Source organism: Heptranchias perlo, chromosome 5 (genome assembly GCF_035084215.1).
Source record: "Heptranchias perlo isolate sHepPer1 chromosome 5, sHepPer1.hap1, whole genome shotgun sequence".
In the NCBI taxonomy this organism is placed as follows: Eukaryota; Metazoa; Chordata; class Chondrichthyes; order Hexanchiformes; family Hexanchidae; genus Heptranchias; species Heptranchias perlo.
The window spans coordinates 93,570,220-93,586,564 of record NC_090329.1 but is presented as its reverse complement, the minus strand read 5'-3'; the positions used below and the strand labels follow the sequence as shown (position 1 = coordinate 93,586,564).

Genomic DNA, 16,345 nt, shown 5'->3' with positions numbered 1-16,345 from the left:
TGGGATTGTGAGTTGAGGGGAGGACGTGAAGAGGCTTCAAGGCGATTTAGACAAGTTGAGTGAGTGGGCAAATACATGGCAGATGCAGTATAATGTGGATAAATGTGAAGTTCTCCACTTCAGAAGGAAAAACAGAAAGGCAGTATTATTTGAATGGTGATAGATTGGGGAATGTTGATGTACAAAGGGACCTGGGTGTCCTTGTACACCAGTCACTGAAAGCAAACATGCAGGTGCAGCAAGCAGTTAGGAAGGCAAATGGTATGCTGGCCTTCATTGCAAGAGGATTTGAATACAGGTGCAAGGATTTCTTACTGCAGTTATACAGGGCCTTGGTGAGACCACACCTGGAGTATTGTGTGCCGTTTTGGTCTCCTTACCTAAGAAAGGATGTACTGGCCCTAGAGAGTGCAGCGAAGGTTCACCAGACTGATTCCTGGGATGGCAGGACTGTCGTATGAGGAGAGATTGGGTCGACTCGGCCTGTATTCACTCGAGTTTAGAAGAATGAGAGGGGATCTCAATGAAACATATAAAATTCTGACATGGCTGGACAGACTGGATGCAGGGAGGAGGTTTCCCTTGGCTGGGGGGGGCGTTCAGAACGAAGGGTCACAGTCTCAGGATAGGACATTTAGGACTGAGATAAGGAGAAATTTCTTTACTCAGAGGGTGGTGAACCTGTGGAATTCTCTACCACAGAAGGCTGTGGAAGCCAAGTCACTGAATATATTTAAGAAGGAGCTAGATAGATTTCTAGACACAAAAGGTACGGGGAGAGAGCAGGAATATGGTATTGAGATAGAGAATCAGCCATGATCATATTGAATGGCGGAGCAGGCTTGAAGGGCCTATTCTTGCTCCTATTTTCTATGTTTCTACATCCCTCTAGGTTTACTAAACAAATGGATTGGTGGAGAGGCAAAGCATTCGAGACTGCAGTTTCTAAAGTTATTCATATCCTATACAACATCTTGCTCGGGTGTTACAAGGTCCATTGCCCAATTCTTCTGTCGTCTTGAGATTCAGTCACAGGCGTTTGTTGCTGGCTGGCTGATTTCTCTGCCTAATTAGATTCAGCCTCGTGTCAGGCTGAGTTTAGTTGAATTTGCCTTCTCTTTTGCTGGGTAATTTCACAAACCGCTGACAAGATTGCACTGGGCCAGAAATTACTGGAATGGTGCATCTCACAGCGAGTGCCGAAAATTGGACTTTTTAACCTCACCCTTCAGATCATTATATTTGCACCACAAATTGCTGGAAATGTGAATTGATAATGGGTCAGCGATGTCATTGTCGCATCTGGGACCTCATGAACATCGTGTGCTCAGTGGTCTATCGACTTAAACAATGAAAGAAAAGGATAGAGAAACAGAGCAAATGATGGAGAAGGAATTGGGGTGAATTAGAGTCAAATTAGATATAGAAAGAGAAATAAGAGGGAAAGAGAGCGGATTAAGAGAAATAAATACAGACAGAAAGGAAAATTAAGAAAAAATAGAACAAGCGGAGGGCATTGTCACTCAATCGTGTTTGGGAATTGTTGTATTAGTCCTTGAGAAGTTCATGAGTGAATGGCAGGGTAGGTGTGCAAAATGTACAAACATTCTTGACCCATCAAGTATAGAACCAACGGCCCCATCCATCATGATCAGGAATAATGGAACTGCTTTTATAGGAACATAGCAAATCCTAGACAAAAAAAGACTAAGGTCCACCTAGTTTCTCTTCCACCATCTAGATAGTTACATAATACAATGATAATAGAGTTGTTGTCTAATCATAGCAATCAATCTCCATCAATTAGTCTACAACAGACCCAGAAAAGACACTAGGAAAACCCCAGTGGTGGAGAGCTTTGGGAACCATAGATCCAAAGTTACCTTTTTCCTCCCAAGTATGCGACATTTACCACATCATCTCAAATACTGTATCCCAAAATTATTTTCTGAAAGAAATCTATCCAATTCGAATTAATGAATATCAAAACAGCTTAGCATCCTGAAAATTATTGCTGACATTAACAGGAGTGTGGCTGGCAAGAGTGGCACAAAAATACTGCCAAGACTCTTAATATAGGTTTTTTAAAAACCTATAGGAACATTTCACTACCTGCTGGCTTGAGACTGCACAGCTTCACTGTTCCTCCAAGGAAGAGCATCATGTCAGGACCATAGCTCACATCATTAACAGTCTGGACAACATGAATTACCAGCCCTAAATGGCTGTAGCAAGATTATTTCACATTAACATTGTAAATCCAGCAATTTCATGACAATTAATTTCAGTGGCTCATGGCAAGGTTGCAATTTTTCGGCTTTGTCGAGGCTAACGGTAGAGGCGCAAATCTTCCCAGAACTTGTGGCGAATCGCTGCCGGAAATTGCTGGATTTTGTACGAACTGGGCCAATATCTTTGGAATTATCAGACCCTTGGACTGTGCATCTTTGATTCAGATCACCAAGTTTAAATACTTTGTTTTAAGTGCAGTGTCAATAACTAATGAATTGCTGAGTTACTTTTATTCTTATGCCTTTCTCTCCAACCACCTCGGGCAACAGTGTGGGTAGGCTGGCTATCCTACCCTCACAACTTTTGCTGGGCTTCAGCTAATTCATGTATGCCATAAGAACTAGATTCTCATGTATCGCACACACTGCTTTCCCCATGACTTTACATATATCTTGGGACTGCTCAAAATGTCATTTACAGAGTCATTTGCAAGTTTAACAAAACAAATTGCTGAAAACTGCAGTCTGGTGTTATCAACTTGCTCAGGAATTCTATGTTAAGCAGAGGTGGATTTCAGATGTTCAGTCACTTCAGCTGTAGAATTACATACCGACTTCAAGATCTACATCTTGGCTAATCGCATGTAATTACACTCACGATACAAACAGATCCAATTGTGTCTTGGGCTATCTGACATCACTGAACCAATCAAATGTTCTGTATACTATTGAAAAATTTGCACAGCAATCAGTTCCAGCCTAGTTACCCAACTCCTGATCATCATAGTCAACTCAACATAGTGTCGTTGGTGAAACATATAAGATCCCTCATTTCCATTAATTCAGCATGGCTCATCTTTGTCCTTCAGAAGCAAACTTGATCAATTGCCCTGGTATTTCCCTCCCAAGAGGGAATTTTTCAGACTTTTGAAACAAATTTTTAAAGATCAAATTTTAAGGACATGAGCTTTTAATTCATCTTGCCAGTGTGAGCTCATTACTCCAATCCCATTTACCTGCTCCTTCTTGTACCCTTTAATTTCCTTCTCTATCTCCCGAGTGCTCACTCAATTCCCTCTTAAATATCCAATTGGCATGGTACTTGTGGTAACGGATTCCAAGATAACCATTTGCATGGAAGAATTGCATAAAATCCCCCGACCAATTCTTCTCTATCCAATGCAAACTCTAACCAGATATTCCTGCCTTTGTTGAGGCTCAAAATGTTTATTCCCAAGAATATTTATCCCAAGACAAACAATGAAAAGGAATGTTTAAAATAAAAATTGAGACAGACCTGGCTTCATCTGCTGCAGCCCATTCTGAATTCAATACAAAAAGGACAGCAGGGAGAATAAACCAGTTACGTACCCAAATTATTACATCAGTGTGTTTTTTTTAAAAAAAGGTCCAGACCATAGCAAAATGACGAACAATTCAACAATTAGTTAAAATTGAAAATTGAAATTCCAGGGCATTTGACTAAGAGCACTAAGCAGTTACAAAATTCCCTGGCAAAGGCTCTACTGAAGATTTAGGCCAGGTCAAATCCTCCTAAATCTGATTTAAACCTTGAGAGGTTTCATCTCTAGTACTTTATAGTGACAAGCACACAGTTCCTACATAAACAATGGGAGCAAATGGTAGCCACAATGAAAAAAAAACTTGCATTTATTCAGTATATTCCAAAGTGCTTTCCAGGAAATAACATAAGCAAACATGGCACTTAATTTGTACACAGTCGTACAAATAACAATGAGATAAATAACACCAGTTAATCAATTCTGGGTGGTGTTGGTTGAAGGAAAATGTTGGCCAGGGCACAAGAACGCCCCTGCTCTTCTTTTAACAGGGCCATGGGATCTTTTACACCCACCTGAACAGACAGGTCTTCAGTTTAATACCTCACATTCAAAGACTGCATTTTTGACAAAGCACCACTCTGAGTGTTGCACTGTAGGGTCACTCAGTTTTTACTTGCAGCGTAAAAATAATTCTCATCTCACCTCTTGCTCTTTTGCCAATTACCTTAAATCTGGCCTCTGGTTACCGACCCTTTTGCCAGTGGAAACAGTTTCTCCTTATTAACTATCAAAATCCTTCGAGATTTTGAACGCCTCACTTAAATCTCCCCTTAACAACCCCAGCTTAGCTAGTCTCTATGTAACTGAAGTCCCTCATTCCTGGTATCATTCTAGTAAATCTCCCATTCACCCTCTCCAAGGCCTTGACATCCTTCCTATGCTTTTTAAAAAAAAAATTGAAGTGCACTTCAGAAGAAGGACCCAGACAGCTAAAGACCAATAGGGGAGCAAAGAGAGGGTTGATACACAACAGGTCAGAGTCAAAGGAATGAATGCAGAGTTTTGGGGCAGAAGGGAAAACAAAGGGCTGCAGGAGACTGCAGAGATGCAATGGGGCTGGACGACAAAGGGATTTAAAGACAAGAACTTTGTCCCCTTGTCAAGAGCCATGAAATTTGTGCTAGTTCAAGTTTCTTCAAAAAGAAAGCTACTAATAACATTCAGCAGACTGACTTTTCCACTTAAAAGGGCCTCCTACATGCCACCCTGCATAATTAGTTAACTGAAAGGTTTTGAATTGTCTTTTCTTAGGATACAAAATTTCACATTACTATCAAGCAGTAGTCACAAGGGTTCCAATCCCCTGACAAGATTTTAAAGCAAACTGAATCAAGGAAATTATGCCTATAAAACAGAAACCTGTGTTCTCAGCAATTCCAATAACGTCCTCTGTCAGTTTTCAGGCTTTACGATAGATGCTCAGGTTCAGCATCACCAGTCAATCCCGTAAAACCGAACATCCCTGAAAACCCAAAGCGTACTTTTCCCTGTTCAGAGAACCCTTGTGCCATAAATTGGCTACTGAAATATCACACATGCCACCAGGTGCATTTTCTTTACAGAAGCTGGACTGAAAAAGCACTCAGACAGGAGACGGCCTCAAACCAACAACTGGCTTATTTTACATAATACATAAATGAACAGTGTACAATTTAACTTGTAAAATTAATTTCCTTGGTTATGACAATGTAGACACAGAACTTACCAACTCTGAACATTTGGTTAGAGAAGTTTCTAAACCCCTCTAACCAAGTTTCTAAACCCCTCTAACCAAGTTTCTAAACCCCTCTAACCAAGTTTCTAAACCCCTCTAACCAAGTTTCTAAACCCCTCTAACCAAGTTTCTAAACCCCTCTAACCAAGTTTCTAAACCCCTCTAACCAAGTTTCTAAACCCCTCTAACCAAGTTTCTAAACCCCTCTAACCAAGTTTCTAAACCCCTCTAACCAAGTTTCTAAACCCCTCTAACCAAGTTTCTAAACCCCTCTAACCAAGTTTCTAAACCCCTCTAACCAAGTTTCTAAACCCCTCTAACCAAGTTTCTAAACCCCTCTAACCAAGTTTCTAAACCCCTCTAACCAAGTTTCTAAACCCCTCTAACCAAGTTTCTAAACCCCTCTAACCAAGTTTCTAAACCCCTCTGGTCTGTACATTTAAAACTGCTCTGGGAACATAGTTCATCCTGTCAGAGCATATGTATTAGACTTCTCTGTCTTAAATGAAAGAACTTGCATTTATTTCACACCTTACACGACCTCATGGCATCCCAAAGCACTTTACAGCCAATGATGTACTTTTGAAGTGTAGTCACTGTTGTAATGTAGGAAACGTGACAGCCAATTTGTGCACAGCCATGTGATAATGACCAGATACTGTTTTCTTTAAAGTGATGTTAGTTGAGGGATAAATAGCCAGGAAACAGAACACCCCTGCTCTTGTGGTAAGGTGCTATAACTGATCTCAGTGCCCAATTGGAAAAGTGGGAAATATTTTGAGGTTTGGGGGGGGGGGGGGGGGGGAAGAGGGGAGGGAACAAAAGCAAAATGGGATGAGTTCCTGCTCCTGATTGCAATGCATTCACTAGTACAAGTTCCAATGTAACGTACTCCAATCAAAGACGCTTCCAAAACTCTTGTCTTGTGCAAGGTACATTCATCACGTACAAGTGACCAGAGGGTGTTAAGCAAAGGAATCAATACCTTCAGAACAAAAAAACAAAGCCCACACAATTGCTGATCCTAGGATACAACAAAATTATAGTGCATCTTTACAACAACCTGTTAATGCCACACAATCAGACCATATATGTTCCAAACAGCAACTCTTGTTCTGTGATTGACTGGTCTGTATTGATTCAGACACAAATGAAACAGGCACTGCCATTTTTGGTGGATGTGACTGGAAACAATAATGTGAAATCAACTAATTCTCATTTTGTTTTTTTTGAAATGGAGGAATCAATCACTGGTCTGCTTTTAATTCAAATGCTTTTTATGCTAAAAATGTATCTAAGAACATATTTGGAACACCATCAAGCTTAGGCAAATATACTCTTTCTATTCCTGATTTGGAAATTTTTAATTCAGTATACAAGTGCTCGCTTACATTAGATTCAGTTAATTTTGTGCAGGTTATTTACAGTTCAAATTATTTTTTAAAAAACTGGACACTGAACAGTTTTGGTCAAAGTCTATTTCTAGCTACAGTGCCAAATTTAGTTCACTTAAAATATTAGGAATATAAAGTTAGCATTTGAAAAGATTATTTTCAGACGTTAACAGATCTGCTATGTAATTCCAGCACTTTTGTTCCAGCAACAGTTTTTTTTAAATCTGTACATTTGTCACTATATACATAAAATCCTGCCAATATGCCACATTAAAAAAACACTTCCTTATACTTGAATATCCTAGATTACTTTTCTGAAGTTGATTTAGAGTTCTTAGGCTAGTGAAAGATAGTGGACTCATCTCTAATCTTGGCACCTAGCAATTAGACTCAGAACAAATATGTGATGAATACTCCCTTTTCTGAAACTGAACTTGATACATTCGGAATTGATTTTAGTTTCCATTTTTTTAAAAAGAATTTTGTAAGCCTCATTTCTCCAGTTTCCTCTGAAAGTTCTTAAAGATTTTGCTGTAATAGAGCAATACACACAATGGAGAGGTAATTTTTTTTAAATATAATTTTTAACTGATAATTTTGAACTGGACAGTTGATATATCACTTCCTTGAACCATTATATTTACAAATTAGGTACAATCATATGGACATCACTTTACATGGATAATGATGCCTTATCACAAAGTTTGAGATTTTTTTTAAACACTGAATTATGTTATTCATCAAGACTGTTGCATTTATTCTTGCTCTGCAGATCTGTCATAACCCCAGTTCAAAAAATAATTAAGCTAACTGCAGTCTTGCTGTGATTACAATAAAATTTGTCACTAAAATTCAAATTAATGGCTGCAAAATTGCTATATAAAAAGGAAACTTTCCAAGCTGAAAGTTAATTTCAAAACAGCTGCTGTTTACTGGCGACCAGTGCACTTTGACCTTGATCGTAAGGCCCTGGACTTTGAATCCATGCATGAACAGCAGCAACTGGTGACTATGGAACTCAAAGTTCAAATCTGTTGAAAGGCAGAGCACAATCTCTTTTAAACTGTATCAATAGCCAACCCAGTCATGTGTTCGGAGTGGCACATAGGGTTGCTATTTTACATAGTTAGAACATTTTCTTCTCCACCCAAAAAATCTTGAAGGTCAGACTTTAGCAACTTGTTAAACTGAGAAACCGTCGACCCTCAGGTGGACGTAAAGGATCTCATTTGAAGAGCAGGGAAGTTCTCTCGGTGTCCTGACCTACATTTATCTCTCAAGCAACACCACTAAAACAGTTTAATTGGTCATTTATCGCATTGTTGTTTTTGGGACCTTTTTACATACAAATTGGTTGCCGAGTTTCCCTACAACTACTTCAAATAAAATTAGTGAAGCAATTGAGATATTCTGAGGTTGTGAAAGATATTATGTAAATGCAAGATATTTCTTTCTTATCACACTTGCCTGTAACATCTATCATGATTGAAAACTGATCTGTTTATATTAACCTTCCAACTAAGGCTTCAAGGAAAGTGATGCTGTTCTCCACGATGTCATTCAACTCAGGCCGACTAAAATTGGGCCCATCGCTCAGCAATTTGCCCCTTACTACCCCTAGTCAGCAATTTCTTCCCTCTGTTCCCTGAGGCGTCCTTTCCCACCCTCCCCACATGATAGCCCTTCCTCCCACTTGATCCCTTGCAGCACCAGATCAAAAGCCATCCTCCAGGGAGTGATGGAAAATAGCACTAAGTTGTTTAAACATTTCCTGCACTATTATGCTGCTTAAACAACTTAAAGCCAGTCCCCATAGTGATAAAGTTTTTGAAGTGCAGGGGTATAATTCATTAACAGGATTCTATAAAACTGAGCATCTTATTTAAATAGCAAACTTGCACTTGCAATCTGAGCTAAAGTAATAGCAGCTTCACCAGCTCATTTATGCAGAAGCCCTTTCCTTTATAATACCTTCTGGGAAAGGAAGGGAACCAATTAAGGCCTATAGACTTCATCCTTTTGATCACTTTCCTCTCCAAATCCCCTATCCTCAGCTTCCACCACTTCTCACCATTCTTGCTCACTTCTCCACTCACTTGCTAATTCCAACTCTCATCCGTGTCTTCTCCAACCCCTCCTCCCCCAAACTCTGTCCTGCAATCTCTTCCACGCCAGTCACTCATGCTACCTAGGAACTGGCATTTGGTTCTTTAAAGCAGTTACACCAAGAATATACAGAAATAAAAGTTTTACAAGCTTTTACTTTGATTGTAAATCACTTCAGAGAATTTATATCTAGGTCACAGCTATAGCACTTTCCACTGCAGCACCCTGCAACATTTCTCACTGTTCCCACAACCAGCATTCCCTAACCCATCAAACCTTTCTCCCAATAGTCACACATCCCAAGACCACCAATGCCACACAGCCCTCTCCAACCACCTATCACCAACACTGCTCTCTTGATACTCCAATACCAGAAGAACACCCTGTTACTCACATCCCACTACCTCATCCCAATATCAACACAACCCTAGACCTTCTAAAACAAAATGCTTTATTCTACAAATCTACCTATGCCCTGGAACATTTTTCCTGATGTTGCATAAAAATAGCATATCCTCAGACTCACCATAAGCAATACCATTGCAGATTTCTTTTCACAAAATCTGTAGCATGTCAACTTTGTAGCCACTTTAAAATGCTGTTAGCTGAAGTCTTTTTTGGAAATTCTCTACTGACTTGCCGTGTTGACTCTTGCTTCTGTTTAATTTTACTTTTTAATAAACCCCTTTTGTATTAAAGACTGCAGAGCATTATGTGCCCAGAGTTACAGTTTCAAGCATAGGTAGCGATAGTGAGAACTACATTCCAGGCATCTCATGCATATTTTGTTGTTTTGGTTCATGCAGACAACCATATTTGGTTCACAGGAAGTATTAGTGTGCCTGTGGAAGTGGTCCTTCTCATTGGGTACGAGAAAAGGTATGTATAAAGTGGTTGAAATGTAACAGAGGCCTCTACCACACAGGACAATAATTTAGTGTTTGTTAATTTGAAATGTAAAGACATTACAAAAACAATTCTACAGCCCATACCATTTAATCCCAATTATTTCTCCCTGATCTGCACTGAATAGAAATATTTTAGAATACATGCCTACATAGCTACTATTGATAAATACTGGCTGAAGTGACACATTTTAATCAGTTTGACAATTTGTTCTGTGCAAGATGGCCTGTTCCTTTTTCTCTATCCACCCCTTTAGCTGTACAGAAAATATAAATGTTACAAACTCAACACATTCTAGACCACCATTCATTTCAATTTAAAAAAATCTTTTATCTCCAAGTAAATATACACCAAGTTGCTAAATGGCGTTCTATAACATTTTCATTTTTTAAAATCTGTCCACTCTGACCACAGCAGAAATAGCCATATGTATTTAACAAATCCAGTATTTAATTTTATTAAAACTAGGATTAGGAATATTAACTGGAAATATCTAGAACTAGCAATATTTGCTTCCATACAAATCCACATCAAATTAGGAAGAGAACAGTCTTCTCCTGAAGTACTTTAAATAATGAGTTATATTGTGGAATACATTTAAGTTTAAAATCAAACTTGAGAACTTTCAACAGTTCACTCTAGCTTACCTTGATAAAGCAAACAATCTACAAATGCATTTTTAAGCAAGTGCATGCCTTTCTTTCTATTATTACCATATTATCTTATTTTCATTTTTATTTTCAGCTTGTGTTTTCACTGCTGGTAGTGTTCCAACTTATAACACTGTACAAGAGTAAATTCAAAATGATCAACTGAGGTAATAAAAAGGCAACAGGTTTTTGACCACATCATTTGTAAGGACACTATTCATGAAAAAAGGTGACTAGTGTTGGGTTAGGGAAAAAAAGAGCTGTGCAACATTTGTCATACTGACATCATATATGGGTAACATTATGATGCATTTTACATTACATAACAAAAACTTTCACTTGGGCACTCTATAGGATCTCAGAACCAAAACAGATTCTGCATCAGAACTGAATAAAATAACTTGCAAAATAAAGTGCACTTTCTAATCTCCGAAGTTTCCTATTAGATTGGGCAGCATTCCATCTACAACGTAGTTAACCTTAACCTCTAATTATACTGGCTTACCACCAACTTTCAACAAGAAAAGCAGCGTAATACAAATACTGTGGCTTCAAGACAATTATGTGGTAGGTAAGGAATTCGGTTGCTCTTCAAGTTTTTAAACAACTGTACAAAAGGACATACTGAACTAGGCTCGAGAGCGTAAATGCAGTATTATCAAATATACATGTATATTTGCAGCCACACCCTACATCCAAAACCCAGCGCCAGGTAAAACAAGGAAAAGGAATTTACAGAGCTCTGTAAACAGAGAACTCAGACAACTCTCCTGGACCAAAAAACATGTTTCGGGAGTTAATCATATTCAGACAATTCCACTTCTTTATGCGCACAAACCTGAACTAAAGTGACCGATGCTTTAAAAATGTCAAACTCCACCAAACTGAACCTTCTAACTTCGCTGTAGAACAGCACAGCGTATGAATGCGTTCACGGGTTCTCTTCTCTCTTGCGAAGTTTGAAGGGAAGCTGACCGCAATAACATTTACATTTGATAAACAGCTCAACTTCGTTTTCTTTATTCTCCGGCACCCAATTCAATCAAGGTACATTTTATTTCCTTTCCCCTAGAGAAGACGATTGTGTTAACTAAAAAAAAATTAATTTCTTATACTGCCTTCTCCGGGGGGGGGGGGGGTTTAATTTCAACTAGAATTCCCCCCCCCCGCAACTCCTCTCTCCACTTGTTGCTCAGCTTTACCTTCTACCTATACCCTAAATAAAGAACAAAAAAGACTTGGTGCAGATAAATTAAAAGGTTGTCTGGTGGAGAGAGAGAGAGAGAGAGGGGGGGGGGGGGGTTAGTAGCCGCACTGGCTGCAGCTCCCAGGACCGTCTCGTGCCCCGGGCTCGCTCTGTCGCGCGGTCTCTGTTACGTGGACAACAGGCCGGTCGGCACAAACCGCCAACGCAAACCGCTCTCTCTCCTCGCTCGACACGGCCGGCCGGCAGGCAGGTGTGTGCTCCCGCCCCCACCAGATACAAAACAACCCGCTTCCCGGTAAACCACCACACACTGAAACTTTCCCTCTGTTTCCTCTCTCTCTCTCCCCCCGCCTCTCTCACTCATCATCTTTAAACTCACCAACACCGTCGCCGCCATCCACTCGGGATGCGACTCCCTCCGCCTCCGCCATTGCTCCTGACGTCAGCAGCAGGCGAACCCACCTTGGGGCGGCGGGAAATTCAACCAGTGGGAGCTCAGGCCCCGCCCTCGTCTGAGACAGGTAACAGAGCCGCAGGTTGGTGCACAGAGAGGCCAACAGGTAACACAGGGCTGCACGGGGAGCAGCACGTACTACACATATACATCATGATCAGGTCACACAGCTCTTAGTAACAGCAGGTATTACACAAATACATCATAAAGAGGTGACACGGTTGTGGATAACAGCGATCATTACACAAATAAATATTCATGATGTGGAGATGCCGGTGATGGACTGGGGTTGACAATTGTAAACAATTTTACAACACCAAGTTATAGTCCAGCAATTTTATTTTAAATTCACAAGCTTTCGGAGGCTTCCTCCTTCGTCAGGTGAACGATGTGAAAATAATAAAATTTTCACATCGTTCACCTGACGAAGGAGGAAGCCTCCGAAAGCTTGTGAATTTAAAATAAAATTGCTGGACTATAACTTGGTGTTGTAAAATTGTTTACAAATAAATATTACCATAGAGACCACGCGGCTATAGATAAAGGCAGATGTTGCAAAAATGCACCATGGACGTATTACACGTCTTACATGTAATAGCAGGTGTACAAGCTGCAGTTAAGATACAAAGTAGTTAGCATACCGGTGGGCACCGCAGGGACTGGAGTGCATCCTGGACCGAAATAATAAAATTTTAATTTGATACTTATTTTGGTTTTTCTCCACATAAACACACCCTAACCCCCGCCCCAACCCCCCCACCCCTTATAAAAGAAGGGGGGGGGCCTAAAACACAAAAAAAACTCCTGAGCTGAGCGGAGTGGAGTGGCGAAAAAAGTAAAAAGCTGTTTTTGATACAACTCCATGTTTTAGGATCCTCCTTTCATTCAATCACTTCCATTGTCCTAAAAAAAGAAAGTAGTTAGTATGGCCTCAAATAAAAGATATATTGATACAGAATAAAGTAATAGAAGAGCTGCAAATCATCGTCAAGGTATTCTATTGCAATCCCAATATTGAAGTATTAAAATATCTTGATTACTAAAAACCTTGCTTGAGTGAATAGCAGCATAATGTTGTTTCCACTAATCGGGTCTCAGAACCAGAGACAACTGTCCCTTCAACCAATACCAGAACTTGGCAATCAGTCAATCCCCAAACATTACTCTCCCTTTATTTGTTTATTTAATCAATCAAAACCCAAACCATGGACCAATCAACTTCCATAACCATTTCCAAGCATCAGTCAGATCCCAGAACCATCTCTGTAGTGTTATTTCTGATTTGTTCAATGACAAAAATGATCAATCATATTCCACCAAAACAAAATTTGTAGCTTACATAGAAACATAGAAAATAGGATCAAGAGTAGGCCATTTGGCCCTTCGGGCCTGCTCCGCCATTCAAAATGATCATGGCTGATCGTCTAACTCAGTACCCTGTTCCCGCTTTTTCCCCATATCCCTTGATTCCTGTAGCATTAAGAAATATATCTATCTCCTTCTTGAATACATCTAATGACTTGGTCACCACTGCCTTCTGTGGTAAAGAATTCCACAGATTCACCACCCTCTGAGTGAAGAAATTCCTCCTCATCTCGGTTCTAAATGGCATATCCCGTATCTTGAGACAGTGACCTCTGGTTCTGACTCCCCAGCCATCGGGAACATCCTCACTGCATCTAGTCTGTCCAGATCTGTTAGAATTTTATATGTTTCGATGAGATCACCTCTCATTCTTCTAAACAAAGATCAACAAAGGGTCACAAAACAGATGGTATGATCTACAAAAAGAGAGTATGAAAAGAAACTCGCAAGGGATATCAAAACCAATACGAAGAACTTTTATAGTTATATTAGGAAAAAGAGGGTGGTCAGGAGCAGTGTTGGCCCCTTAAAAACTGAAAGTGGGGATATTGTCATTGACAATGGGGAAATGGCGGACATGTTGAACAATTACTTTGCATCAGTATTTACAGTAGAAAAAGAGGATAGCATGCCGGAAATCCCAAGAAAACTAATATTGAATCGGGGACAGGGACTCGATAAAATTAACATAAGTAAAGCAACAGTAATGAAGAAAATAATAGCACTAAAGAGTGACAAATCCCCAGGACCAGATGGTTTCCATCCCAGGGTTTTAAAGGAAGTAGGTGAGCACATTGCGGATGCCCTAACTATAATCTTTCGAAGTTCTCTAGATTCAGGAACTGTCCCTCTAGATTGGAAAATTGCACATGTCACTCCGCTTTTTAAGCAAGGAGAGAGAGGGAAACCGGGGAATTATAGACCAGTTAGCCTAACATCTGTTGTGGGGAAAATGCTGGAGTCTATAATTAAGGATAGGGTGACTGAACACCTTGAGAATTTTCAGTTAATCAGAGAGAGCCAGCATGGATTTGTGAAAGGTAGTTCGTGCCTGACAAACCTGATTGAATTTTTTGAAGAGGTGACTAAAGTAGTGGTCAGGGGAATGTCAATGGATGTTATTTATATGGACTTCCAGAAGGCATTTGATAAGGTCCCACATAAGAGACTGTTAGCTAAGATAGAAGCCCATGGAATCGAGGGAAAAGTACGGACTTGGTTAGGAAATTGGCTGAGCGAAAGGCGACAGAGAGTAGAGATAATGGGTAGGTACTCACATTGGCAGGATGTGACTAGTGGAGTCCTGCAGGGATCTGTCTTGGGGCCTCAATTATTCACAATATTTATTAATGACTTAGATGAAGGCATAGAAAGTCTCATATCTAAGTTTGCCGATGACACAAAGATTGGTGGCATTGTAAGCAGTGTAGATGAAAACATAAAATTATAAAGCGATATTGATGGATTAGGTGAATGGGCAAAACTGTGGCAAATGGAATTCAATGTGGACAAATGTGAGGTCATCCACTTTGGATCAAAAAAGGATAGAACAGGGTACTTTCTAAATGGTAAAAAGTTAAAATCAGTGGATGTCCAAAGGGACTTAGGGGTTCAGGTACATAGATCATTGAAGTGTCATGAACAGGTGCAGAAAATAATCAAGAAGGCTAATGGAATGCTGGCCTTTATATCTAGAGGACTAGAGTACAAGGGGGCAGAGGTTATGCTGCAGCTATACAAAACCCTGGTTAGACCGCACCTGGAGTACTGTGAGCAGTTCTGGGCACCGCACCTTCGGAAGGACGTATTGGCCTTGGAGGGAGTGCAGTGTAGGTTTACTAGAATGATACCCGGACTTCAAGGGTTAAGTAACGAGGAGAGATTACATAAATTGGGGTTGTATTCTCTGGAGTTTCGAAGGTTAAGGGGTGATCTGATCGAAGTTTATAAGATATTAAGGGGAACAGATAGGGTGGATAGAGAGAAACTATTTCCACTGGTTGGGGATTTTAGGAGTAGGGGGCACAGTCTAAAAATTAGAGCCAGATCTTTCAGGAGCGAGATTAGAAAACATTTCTACACACAACAGGTGGTAGAAGTTTGGAACTCTCTTCCCCAAACGGCAATTGATACTAGCTCAATTGCTAAATTTAAATCTGAGATAGATAGCTTTTTGGCAACCAAAGGTACTAAGGGATATGGGCCAAAGGCAGGTATATGGAGTTAGATCACAGATCAGCCATGATCTTATCAAATGGCGGAGCAGGCACGAGGGGCTGAATGGCCTACTCCTGTTCCTATGTTCCTAACTCTCGTGATTATAGGCCTGGTCAACCCAATCTCTCCTCATACATCAGTCCTGCCATCCCAGGAATCAGTCTGGTAAACCTTCATTGCACTCCCTCCATGGCAAGGGCATCCTTCCTCAGATGCTGTCAGAGTTCCTCATGCACCTCATGTTACACATCTGAAAATAAATCCCTTCAAATAATGAACACATAAAAACCTAATAATCTGCAAAAAGTCACAAACTTAGCCGTATAACTCAGAGATGGAAAATGTACCTCAGAACTATTGGGGAAATTTAAAATCACAACTTTATCTTGACCTTATTACTATATGACACAAATCAAAAACAAGTAATATAACTCCTAAAGAAAAGAAAAACTTACATTTATATACGATAGTGCCTTTCTTGACCTCAGGACATCCCAAAACGCTTTACAGCCAATGAAGTACTTTTGAAGTGTAGTCACTGTTTTAATGTAGGAAACACAGCAACCAAGTTGCACACAGCAAGCTCCCACCAATAGCAATGAAATAAATGACCAAATCATCTGTTTTAGGTGTTGATTGAGGCATAAATGCTGGCTAAGATATTGGGAGAACTCCCCTACTCTTCTAATAATGCCATGGGATAATTCACGTCCACCTAAGAGAGCACATGGGGCTTC

General features: G+C 40.0%; 1 protein-coding gene across 1 annotated transcript in view; it reads right to left on the bottom strand.

Annotated features, from left to right (window-relative positions):
- The window catches only part of map7b (microtubule-associated protein 7b), a 103,885-nt gene extending 91,840 nt beyond the window's left edge, over positions 1–12,045 (bottom strand). The window contains exon 1 of the mRNA XM_067984806.1: positions 11,952–12,045. Within this exon, the coding sequence (XP_067840907.1) occupies positions 11,952–12,003 (52 nt within the window). The 5' untranslated portion in view covers positions 12,004–12,045. The remainder of the gene's footprint in view (positions 1–11,951) is intronic.
- Positions 12,046–16,345: the final 4,300 nt, after the last annotated feature.